At 46.3% G+C, this 12,556-nt stretch overlaps 1 protein-coding gene across 2 annotated transcripts in view; it reads left to right on the top strand.

Moving 5' to 3' along the window:
- Positions 1-9,106, top strand: part of EPB41L4A (erythrocyte membrane protein band 4.1 like 4A) — an 85,982-nt gene extending 76,876 nt beyond the window's left edge. The window contains exons 17-23 of one of the 2 annotated variants that reach the window (XR_015061927.1): positions 302-382; positions 938-1,020; positions 1,193-1,240; positions 5,140-5,208; positions 5,360-5,473; positions 5,572-5,678; positions 8,786-9,106. Coding sequence is in view for 1 of the 2 variants with exons in the window: in XM_085896234.1 (XP_085752360.1) it covers positions 302-382; positions 938-1,054; positions 1,193-1,240; positions 5,140-5,208; positions 5,360-5,473; positions 5,572-5,678; positions 8,786-8,808 (559 nt within the window). In the remaining variant the exon portion in view is untranslated. Of the gene's footprint in view, positions 1-301; positions 383-937; positions 1,055-1,192; positions 1,241-5,139; positions 5,209-5,359; positions 5,474-5,571; positions 5,679-8,785 lie in introns of both variants that reach the window. The other variant, XM_085896234.1, reaches the window with a different exon arrangement.
- Positions 9,107-12,556: the final 3,450 nt, after the last annotated feature.

Below are 12,556 nucleotides of genomic sequence, written 5' to 3'. Positions count from 1 at the left end.
GAGGAGGAGAAGGGGTCGACCGTGTTTGAGATGGGAACATTGTGTGAGGAGGGATATAAATAAGGTTGGGGTGTTTGAAGAGTGGAGAGAGTTGGTTGAGGACAGGGGGAAGTGGAGGAGTATAGTGGGCAAGGCAGGGCAGAAGCTTGGTGCTGTTGGACCTCACCTCTTGTAAAGGCATGGAAAAGGAGTAAGAAGCAGAAGAAGATTATGATCCACCAGTAAATGTAACAGATTTATGTGTTCTACCAAAATGTTTTGTTGCTTGGAGATTTGAATGACTATTTGTGGTGCTGTGCAGGTCACGTTCACGAGTAAGCCAAACGAGCGAGAGTGGAAACGAATCCGAAGTTTCGTGCAAGGAACGCCGATGTCGGGGCCGGTAGGCGACATTTTCTTTCTTGTGCGTCCGGTCGAACGGTTCGTTTCATTATTCCGTGCCAAATGTCGTGTCACGTGACATGGTACTTGCACATGCACTTAGCTACAATAAGCCTGCCAGAATTTAAAAGAAGAATTTTTTTTTTTAAATCCATTTTTCCCCCTTCCATGTCAAAGGTAAATATGCAATCCATCACCAGTTACCTGTTTAATACCCTACTCCCGGCATCGTTCCGTGTCAAATCGAACAAACGATGGAGGTTTCCCAGACCGAAACAACAGTGTACAGTCTGTGTGAGCAGTATCGGTGAGCTAGCTATATTACATTTGGATGTATGTTTAAGGTGACATGAAGCATGTGTGCAAACTCCAGTTTAACATGAAACTTTTAACATTCTCACATCACTTTGTGCTCTTCAATGATCGTTTGAAATGATTTCGGTAAACTTAGCCTTTCACAGGAACAAAACTTTACAATTGAGTTGCAACGGATGATTCCTCTGAATCGATTTTAAGTTCTAAGATACAGGAATCTCTCACCGCTTCCTTCCCATAGCTCCCAAGTAAACCACATGGTGGACTCGGCGACACAGTGGGAGGCTGGACTGCAGCACCAGCAGGAGCGCAACCAAGCCGATCGTGCGTACCGCCACTCGCGCCAGCGATCACGCTCGTAAGCCTCTTCCACTAGCGCCATGTCCCATTGCATTCTTGCTCATCATTCAAAAGTAATTTTGAACCGATTCACCACTTTTGAAAGAGCTTGCATCATTAACTTTTCCAAAGAAACCCTCTTTGTGTGCTTTTACAGGCGCAGCCCAGATAAGCAAGCACGCCACAAACTATGGAAGCACATCGAGTATGTTCATCATTTGTTTTGGTCACGTGATCTTATGACAAGGTTTTCTTTTGTTTATTTTTAATATCTCCAGAATACACTACAAGGCCATTTTCCCAAGTATATATGTATGTATGAAAGTGATTGTATCGACGTTTATAAGGACATGGTTTTACTGTTGGCGTGAGCGTCATGTTCTCGGTCACATGGTCCTCAAATCATTTCAAGGAAGCTTTCTCCATTTTGAGTTTTGTTCCATGAAAATGACAACTTAATAACCATTAATACTCCAACATTTTAGAAACGATCACCTTGAGGTGGTGAAACGCATCGATAATATCACATCGACTCTCACGACATACAGGTCAGGTCAGGTATGGGAGCATGTGCCAGAACAGCGCGTCGCTGCGTCCACTTTCCGCCGGTACTCCAGGGGCCTCCGTCTGGCCATCCCCCAGGCAGATGCCAGGCCCATCCCCATCTCCTTGAGATGATGCTCAACTTGCTGCAACCACGAGGCACGTGGTCGACCCACTGGCCTCCTCCACTCATGAGACTCCCTCACTGAGAGAATCTCGTGAGCAGGATCAGCGTCAGGAAAACGAGCCACATGTCCATACAGCCGCAACTGACGCTCACGGAATATGCAGGTAACAAATCTCATCCGAGTCTCTCTCAGCAACCGCTCGTTGGACACAAAATCCGACCAGCGATAGCCAAGGATTCTCCGAAGAGACCTGGTACCAAAGGAATTAAGTCTCTGTCTCAGAGCCTTGGTCGACACTTCCGGTTCCAGTTTTGGAGCGGCGAGAGGTCTCCTTCTGGGCTCCCTGCTGACGTTCTCAAAGTTAAGTTTCCGGTTGTTATTTGTCCCATTTTAACTGTTTAATTTTCTCACCTACATGTTACACCTACTAGTTCGGTTTTGTTTCAAAAATCGTGCTATTTTGTGAGTATTTTTGTCGACGTTCTTACCTGGTGTTTGAGGCCTAGGCCTAGGCTTGAGGCCTACCGGTTCCACTCGGTGTTCGATCGTTTTTTTTTTTTTGGTTTGTTTGTTTTTTCTCCCCATTACCTTCAATTTCTATCCTCCCCATTACCTTCAATTTTCATCCTCCCCACTTTCCAAACATCCCGCATTCTCCCAACTAATCTCTTTCTTATCTCAAAAAATAAAATAAAATAAAAAATATATATATATATACCCAACAACAACAACAACACGCTCACCTTCTCCCGATTCTGCTTCTTCTTCTTCCTCTTCACTTCCTCCTCGTCTTCTTCCTCGATTTTTTTTTTTTTACACTTCCATGACCTAATCTGTTGAACTCTCTCATACATTAATATGAACAACAAAAACGATCTTATAATGCTTCATCTTCCTCTCTCACACATGTGGTACTCTTTACTGTTTCACAATGCACTACTCTTCTGCTATTTTAACAGACTGCTCTCATTTCGACCTTTCCTTCATTCCTTGCCTAAAAAATCCAACTATTACAGCGCTTCTTCTCTCCATTCTCTGAATTCGCCTTCATTGCATCCATCAAGAATTGTGTTAAATCGCATCTCTGACCTAAAACTTTTAAAAACCACAGTTTGCCATGGATGCTCGCTTTCCATCAACCATTCTTTTTTCCAACTTCAGTGCCAACTCACCCCCCTCACCCCTCACTCTCACTCTCAAAGCAACCATCCCACTCTTCTCCCTCCAAGCCTCCCTCTCACCTCTCTCAAAAATTCCCCCCTCACCTTTCTGGCACCTTTCATCCCCCTCACTCTTCCATCTCTAAGTTGCCCCCCTCTCATCCACCAACCTGCCTCCCTCCATTGCCCTCTCACCTCCATCTCTTCACTCCACCTCCTCAAATCCTCAACTGCCTTCTTCCTTGTCTCTTGTCCCCCCTCTCCCCCAGCACCACAGAGCCTTTTCTCCTCCTCATTCTGCCCCCTCCCCTCCCTATTCTGCAATACCCCACACTCTTTCAACAACCCTCCTTACCTCCCCCCCCCCTGTCCCTTGTCCTACCCCCCCTCTCCCTCCACCTCCTGCACCCAAAGCCTCCTCCCCTACCTCTTCATTAAAAGTGTGGACCTCAAATATCCGGGGCCTTCGCTCAAACCTTTCAGATCTTTCCATACAGGTTGCCACTGACAAACCAGACATTATCTGCCTAATAGAAACTTTCCTCTCCCAAGACGTGTCTGACTCCCAAGTATCTCTCCCCGGTTACTCCCTCTTACGGTATGACAGACCTGAGCCTCGTCCTGGTGGAGGTGTTGCTCTCTTCATCAAAGACTCTATTCCTCACTCTCCCTGCACTGCTCTCACTCCCCCACACCCCCAGGAATACCTCTGGCTTCGGCTTCCCCTCCACTCCCACCTCATGTTTATATGTGTACTGTACCGTCCACCGAACAGTGATGACTCCATCTACACCTCACTATCCGAAAACATGGACCATCTTCTATCTTCTCATCCAAACTCTCTCTTCCTCTTATGTGGTGACTTCAATTGTCATCACGCCAGTTGGCTAGGTCTGGGTACCTCTCTCACCTGCCATGGCACCTCAGCAAAAGCTTTCTGCGACTCATTGGGACTGACTCAATCGGTCAACTTCCCGACCCGGATCTCAACCAATGGTACTCCATCTCTTCTGGATCTGATTTTGACAAATTTCCCTGACAATATCTGCTGCTCTTCCTTCGCTCCAATTGGTTCTTCTGACCACGTCCTTGTTAAAGTGGACATCTCTCTGGCTGTTATCAGAGAACCACCTCACCGCCGTCGAGTCTGGCATTTCACTCAAGCCGACTGGCAGGGTCTCCGAGCAGCCATCAAACTTACAGACTGGTCTCCTATCACTACTTTCTCAAACATCAACTCATCCTGGGAATTCTTTCAAAGAAACTTGCTCTCCCTCATACACAGATTTATCCCCTCTCGTGTTCAGTTGTCCTACCCTTCCTCCCGCCCTTGGTTTACTGAAGCTTGTGGCGAGGCAGTTGTCCTGAAACAACTTGCCTTTGCCTCATGGAAAGCAAACCCAACTGAGGGCAATCTCAGTTCTTTTCACAAAGCTCGGAACAAGTGTGTATCTAGCGCCACACCCCATCAAGTACTGGAACAAGTGTATTCCTGCCTCTGGAGCGGGCTCCCGCACTCTTTTCGGTTCCGCTCTTCCCTCCGGGTCTTTGAGGCAGCTGTTCGCCGCCATCTCGTGTCTTCCCCCGTCTGGGTTATGGTCTTTTCTGCCCCCTTTGGCCCACCCCAAACCTACCTCCTTCAAATTGGTTATTTTGCTTCCTGAAAGTCTTTGTCGTGTCCATCTTGTTTATCCCGTGTTTACCCCACCCCATCCCTCTCTCTTCCACAGATCTCCTGATGTCCCTGTTCCTTCCTGTTGTTGCGCTTCCCTCCATCACCCCCTTTTATCTCCTGGTCCCTTTGTTATATGTTCTGTGTGTTAGCTCTTATACGAGCCTCGACAAAGTATCCAAAAATAATCCCTCCACACATAAAAAGAATCCCTCCACACCGAAAAGATATATCACCCCAAAGAAGAACTGCTATTCTGTGAACACAGGGAATTCTGCATTTTGAACACACTGTCTGAAAGCATGAGAAGTACAACCAGCTGTGCTGTCCAGACTTTGGATGGGGATGTTGAGAAATTCAAAAAGACGAAGCCATTGTGTGTTCCTCGCCAAATTCCCTGCTGAAGGTGAACAGTATAATTAGCACTACCTACAGAGCGGAAGTGCTGCGATGGACACGGCACAAACATGATTATCCAAATGCCCTTCTCTTGTACCCTTGTATGAAATTTCCTTGGACGGTACAAGTCGGGACGCGTTATTGAAATTTTTACTTGATGGCAAGTTTGAGATGAAAATGCCTGTGTGGTGTGCATTTCCAGGTGGGAACTTGTCGACCCCATTGGTTTTACGGACGAACAACTCAAGGAAATCCCATACACTCTAGTGGAGTGAGTTCTGATGTATTTCCTGAGAAGTTTTGTTGATGGCCAATCACAGGAACATGCCAACAAAAGCTTTCAGGTTTTTTTTTGTTTGTTTGTTTTACTGTAGATGTCTACAAAAGTACAATTATAATTCATTTATTATGTGTGCGTGCAGAACGAAGGGTGACCCTGTGAAACTCTGCCTTTCGCACTCACCAAATACGCATCGTCATCGACGACGCTCTGCTACATCAGACGGTGCACGGTCTGTGCTCACGGACGTTTACAAGTACGCACTAAGGACATCTACACTCACTCGCTCTTGAATTGGAATGATTTTACACCAAAACCGCATCACCTACATAACCCTACGACTTGCTGGTTTAGTTCACAGTGCCATTTGGTGGAGCCACTGGCTGTGATTATTGGACCCCAGCCATCAAGCCTGGTGCCACCGATGAATTCTGGCACGGTGGCACATGTGGCAACACTCGGTGAGTCGGTGTGTTGTCTAATAAACTGTTTTGCTCAACATTTCAATTGCTATTTTGTACATGTCTTAATGATAGCAACTAATGGTGAAATGTGCTTTTTTTTTTTTTTTTTTTTTTTTGTATACCTTGGTCGAGGCTCGTATGAGAGCTAACACACAACTCACAGCAAGGAGGCATGAGACAAGAGGGGCGGGAGTGGAAGGGACAAAACATTGGGGAACAGACACAGGTGAACTGTGGAAGGGGGAGGGATGGGGATGGGACGGGGAACATGGCGAGGGGAAGATGGACATTAAAGGGACTTTCAGGAAGGAAAGCAGGAGAATTGAAGGAAGTGGGCTTGGGTGGATTATCGGGGGTAGAAAAGATCGAGGATTTGGATGGGGGAAGATAAGAGGTGGTGGTGAACAGCTGTTTTGAAAGCCTGGAGGGAAGAATGGGAAAGAATAGAGTGAGGAAGTTTATTCCAAAGGCGGGAAAAAAGAGGAATGAAAGAGTGAAGATGAGCAGTGATTCGTGATTTTGGTAGTTTTACCAGAAGGGGGTTGTTGGCGGACCTTGAGCGCCCTGTGGAAATGTGGTTGGGACAAATCACAGAGAGGGCAGGGGGGCAAGGCTGGAGAGGAGTCGGTAGAAGACAGAAAGACCACCGACCAACCTGCGGTGATTGAGTGAGAGGCCCAAAGACTCAGCTTCATTGCGGGAGATGCCAATGATCTTAAAAGCCCTGGTTTCGACAGCGTGAAGTCGAGAAAGGTGGGAGGCAGGAGCACCAGCCCAGAGGGGAGAGCAGTACTCCATCAGGCTACGGACAAAAGCTTTGTAAGTGGTCAGGAGCTCAAGAGGGCCGAGGAAGGACTTTGCACGACGGAGGATTCCCAGTCGGCGACTGGCTTTTGAGGCAAGGTTGGAAATGTGACTTTCCCAGGAAAGGTCATGGCAGATAGTGAGACCCAGAAGCTTGAAAGAAAAGACTTCTTCCAGAGGATTGTTGAGAAAGTGGATGGGGGGTTTTGTAAACGGTCCTTTCGAAGAGACATAGTGAGAGTGTGAGATTTGTCTGGATTGAAAGACATGTTCCACGTGTTGGACCAGTTTGTGATTTTATCCAGATCTGCAGTGAGCGAAGAAGCTGCTGCTTGCCGGTCTGAGGGATGACAGATGGTACGGCAGAGGGTGGAGTCATCGGCAAAGAGAAATAGAGGATTTTCCAGAGAGTCCGAGAGATCATTGATGAAAACCAGAAAAAGAACAGGGCCCAGAACGCTACCTTGAGGAACTCCAGCCTGCACAGGAAGAGGGGATGAAAGAACTCCATTTAGGGCCACACGTTGACTGCGACAGGAGAGGAAGTCTGCGAGCCATGAGTGGAGATGGCCTTGAATACCATGGGAAGAGAGTTTGGTGAGTAGGGCAGGGTGCCAGACTGTGTCAAAAGCACGTGATATGTCCAGGGATACGGCTCGGATTTCCTGTCTGGCATTGAGGACCTCCATCCATTGATGGGAGAGCAGTAGCAGCATATCTAGGGTAGAGTGACCTGGTCTGAAACCAAATTGATGATTGGAAATCAAGCCATTGGAGAAGAGGAAGGATTTCATGTCTGAAGCGATGATGGATTCCATAACCTTGCTGATGATTGGGAGAAGGCTGATTGGTCTATAGTTACAGGGATCTGTTTTTGCACCTTTTTATGCAGGGCAGTGATGTTAGCAGATTTCCAAGCAGATGGCAGATGACCTTGGGAAAATGAGAGGGTGAATAGAACAGAGAGAGGGTGAGCAAGAGCAGAAGAGCAGGCTTTGAGGACACGTGGGCTGATGCCGTCTGGACCGGTTGCAGAATCTGACTCGAGGTTTGAAAGCAAGCTCTCCACCTTGTCAGGAGAAAAGGATACAGAGTCCAGGGACAGTTGGGTGCGACTGGGTAAAGTGGGTAGAGATAGTGATGGGTTTGGGACACAAGATTTAGCTGCAAACACCGAGTTTAGACATTCAGCTTTATCACGTGTGGAATCAGCAGTGCGGCCATTTGAGGTAAGGGAGGGGATGGAGGGGGAACATACACCAGAAACAGATTTGATTAAACGCCACCAGGATTTTGAGGAGGGAGAGAGGTTTGAGAGTTCAGACTTGAGATGAGAAAGATGTTGTTTTCTGGCTCTCCTGAGGGTAGCTACACACTTGTTCCGAGCTTTGTGGAAAGAACTGAGATTGCCCTCAGTTGGGTTTGCTTTCCATGAGGCAAAGGCAAGTTGTTTCAGGACAACTGCCTCGCCACAAGCTTCAGTAAACCAAGGGCGGGAGGAAGGGTAAGACAACTGAACACGAGAGGGGATAAATCTGTGCATGAGGGAGAGCAAGTTTCTTTGAAAGAATTCCCAGGATGAGTTGATGTTTGAGAAAGTAGTGATAGGAGACCAGTCTGTAAGTTTGATGGCTGCTCGGAGACCCTGCCAGTCGGCTTGAGTGAAATGCCAGACTCGACGGCGGTGAGGTGGTTCTCTGATAACAGCCAGAGAGATGTCCACTTTAACAAGGACGTGGTCAGAAGAACCAATTGGAGCGAAGGAAGAGCAGCAGATATTGTCAGGGAAATTTGTCAAAATCAGATCCAGAAGAGATGGAGTACCATTGGTTGAGATCCGGGTCGGGAAGTTGACCGATTGAGTCAGTCCCAATGAGTCACAGAAAGCTTTTGCTGATGTCCCATGGCAGGTGAGAGAGGTACCCACACCTAGCCAACTGGCGTGATGACAATTGAAGTCGCCACATAAGAGGAAGAGAGAGTTTGGATGAGAAGATAGAAGATGGTCCATGTTTTCGGAGAGTGAGGTGTAGATGGAGTCATCACTGTTCGGTGGACGGTACAGTACACATATAAACATGAGGTGGGAGTGGAGGGGAAGCCGAAGCCAGAGGTATTCCTGGGGGTGTGGGGGAGTGAGAGCAGTGCAGGGAGAGTGAGGAATAGAGTCTTTGATGAAGAGAGCAACACCTCCACCAGGACGAGGCTTGGGACAAAGACTCGCACTAAACAAAGTATGAAACAAAGACAATGTTTCTTATGGTTTAGTTGTGTGCATTCGTGCTGTGCTGTGTTGGCAGAGGAACGAGGAAATACGTCCTGAAGATTGAAATGAAGTGTGTTCTCATCCTAAAAGACTGAGGCACTGGGAGCTGGCTGAGGAACTTTGAAGGTGTTGCTGTTAACTTGTAAAGAGGACGAGCTTGTCGACTCGACGCTTCAGGTCCAGGCCTTTCCTACTTGGGCCGTCACGACAGATACTGAGCTAGTTCCCTTGGAAGCATGGCACTGGCAATTTTACTTGTGAACTTATTTTCGAGAATATCTTGAGTTCTGTGCATATTGAATGTACAAATGAGGTCATAAAATAAAAAAAAAACAATGTAATTTTTAATTGCACCGTTTTTATTGAGTTTCGTCATGTTTCCAAAACACACCACACGCTTGAGGAACCTGCGCAAATATCGCGTTGACAAGTTAGCATTGCCAAGAGCATTTAGTTCCACAATTTTAAATTCCAATGTGCTATTCAGTAATTGTTAGCGAAAAGGTGGGATTACCAACATCATCAGCCTGGGGTTCAGATGGGAACATCAGCCTGGGAATGCTAACTAATGGTTTACCATCGCCCAAAGCATGGAAATCTCAAAATGAAATAGAACACTTTGTATTTTTTCCAATACGTACAACAGTTGGAACATTACGTGTTGTAGGATGGCATACACTGACCAACTCCGTCTCACATGACACGAAATGTGTTTCATCCATCTATAATTCCAGGTGTGTGTGTGTGTGTGTGTGTGTGTGTGTGTGTGTGTGTGTGTGTGTGTGTGTGTGTGTGTGTGTGTGTGTGTGTGTGTGTGTGTGTGTGTGTGTGTGTGTGTCCGCAGTTTCTCGACAACCACTGGTCCGATCTAATTGAAACTCGCCTGGTATATTGCTGGGGACCTGAGTATTTGCCTTTTTAAGGTTTGATATTAATCGGACAAGTGCTTCCCAAGTTATGGCCATTTATTTACCAACCAATGAAAGGACATGTTGCTGCGTAGGCCGGTGCGCGGCCGGCCGACGATGACGTCACGGGCCATGCCGGTTACGATGGGGTTCAGTGCCTTAGTTACCGTGGCGTAGGAGTGGCAATGGTCAATGGCAGCGAATGTCATGGCAAGCAAAGACAGGGAGGTAAACTTGATTTTAATTTGGATTTTAATAAACTCTGTGTGTGTATCACATGAGTTGTTACTTCAATACAAGCGATAATTCGTGGAATGCATGTGAACATTCCGTACGGGCACGCACCACTTCCTGATAGTGATGACTTACTGTATTGTAATAATTTCTCGATTTCTTATGCACATTTATAGATAAACACAATGCCCCAATCCAGTCATCGTTTATGAGAGCGAAGGCACGGCCTGTGTGGTTTGAAAGTTTTTTTTGGGGGGGGGGGTGGGGGTGTGGTTGCACGTACGGGCACACGAGAGCGAAGGAACGGCCTGTGTGTTTGTTTCTGGCTCGCGGTTTGAAAGGAATTTTTTTTTTTGGTTTGCACGTATGGCCACGCACGTACGGCCACGCACGTACAGGCACGCGAGAGCGAAGGAACGGCCTCTGTGTTTGTTTCTGGCTCGTGGTTTGAACGTTTTTTTTTTTTTTTTTTTGTTTTTTTTTTTTGCACGTACGGGCACGTACTAGTAAATCAAATTGGGTAAACGTTGGATGCTCTGTGCCCACCTTGAAGGAATTCTGCTATAACCCGATTAAATAAGGAAGTGGACGATGTACCATTCACGATACAGAGAGATGGTTCTGCTGAAACATTTTCTTAGCTCGGGAAGTCAGGGCAAGAATTTGGAATTTATTCAGGATGCCGGTGATAGCTCACCTATTCTTTGTGAAGGACACCGTGAGATCTTTAACGTCCACCAGCTAATGCCGGCAGATGGGACACCCGGTTGAACATCCATCTGACGCGGTACACACATTCATGAATCACCCTAACTGTGAAACACCGGGATAATCTCGAATATTAACATCTAGAATATTGTTTAACTATTAATATGAATATTAACATTATTAAATAATCTAGAATCGAGAATATTGACATCTAGAATACTGTGGAATATTAACAGTGAATATTAACATCACATCGAGAATATTGTGTGCACTTCTGGTCACCAGAGTTCCGGAAGGATATAGATGCCATCGAGAGGGTTCAACGTATGGCTACTACATTGATTCCAGGCCGAGCTCGGCTCAGCTATGAGGAGCGGCTGAAGGAGACAGGGCTTTATACACTGGAAAGGAGGTGGTTACGAGGTGATATAATAGAGATGTTTAAGATATGAAAGGTATTGATAAAATAAGTGCAGATAAATTGTTCAACAGAGTAGACAGTGGATAGGACCAGGGGCCACAACTTGAGAGTAAAGAAGAGTAGAGTTAAGACTGTAGTAAGGTAGGGGACTTTTACTCAGAGAGGAGTTGATGCATGGAATGGCCTCCCTGGAAAGGTAGTGGCAGCAGAAACAGTATATAAGTTTAAATTAGAATTAGATGGGTACCTAGAAGTTGTGGAGATAGAGGGGTATGGGGATGTTGACAGGACTTTTAGGTAGTTTGAGCATTGATGGGTGATTGTGTGCATGTGCACGAAGTGCTATCGGTAGGGGTCTCGTCAAGGGGTGTTGTGTGGTTGTTGATGTATGTTTTTATTAACCAAGCCCATGCCCCCTCCCCTGAGGGGATAGAAGAAACAAAAATAAATAAACAAGCAGTCATAGACTGGTACTTACGAAATCGTCAACTTGACCTCTGACCTTGTCTAATAAAAGCTGTCTCGAGAGAAGGTAGCGACGCAAACCAGAAGTTTCTGCGATGATTCTGTACCAAACCATCAAAAATCGAATGTTTGACCTCACTGTGACCTTGACCTTTGACCGATTTTGAGCAAAATCTAATCAGCACAAGCCATGGCCCTCCTGAATCACGTGGTGTAATTTGACATTGGTAGCTTCTTCCGTTCTCGAGTTATCGTGCCTACAAACAAACAAACACACACACAAACACACACACACAAACACACACACACAAACACACACACACACACACACACACACACACACACACACACACACACACACACACACACACACACAAACAAACAAACAAACAGATGACGGAAGTCATCAATATTCTTACAAAATCTAAAGATTTCGTAAGTAATAAATAAATACGTAAATAAATAAATTTTTTTATTTGCTTTTTCTTCCTTGGATCTTGTGTAGATCAATTAGGATGGTGTTCGTGCAGGCATGATGGGCTGAATGGTCTCCACCTGTGTGAGATTTCCTTGTATCCTTGTATAATAATAACTAGAACGCCTGGTGTTGGCTTCGTGGTTGGGGTGGTGGCTTGGGATCCTCAGGTCCTGAGTTCAAGCCCCGTTAGCTGCTGAATTAAAATACACCAGGAGGTTGACTCAGCCTGTCATCCTTCCAAGGTCGGCAAAATGAGCACCAGTGTACTGGTAAGGGGGACACTGCATCAGCGGCATAGCCGCGTCCCAACCAATGATGCAACCAGCAGCCACAGGCTGCACTCGATAGAGAGATAATAACTAGAACGGCACTCAGTGGAGCGCATACCTCCACTAGGCTTAACACTTTACGTTTTCTATCCCACTGAAATGTCATATACTGTATGCCTGGGGTTGGCGTAATGGTTCGGGTGGTGGGCTTGGGATCCTAGGATCCTGAGTTCAAATCCCACTCGGCTATTGAATTAATACCAGGTGGGGTTGACTCTGCCTGCCATTCTTCTGATGTCGGCAAAAATTTGAACAGGATCTG

The sequence above is a fragment of the Eptatretus burgeri genome, chromosome 9, assembly GCF_056783735.1.
Source record: "Eptatretus burgeri isolate ZD-2024b chromosome 9, Ebu_testis_v1, whole genome shotgun sequence".
Lineage (NCBI taxonomy): Eukaryota > Metazoa > Chordata > Myxini > Myxiniformes > Myxinidae > Eptatretus > Eptatretus burgeri.
Note: the sequence above shows the minus strand (reverse complement) of the source record. Positions and strands in the feature narration are given on the sequence as shown.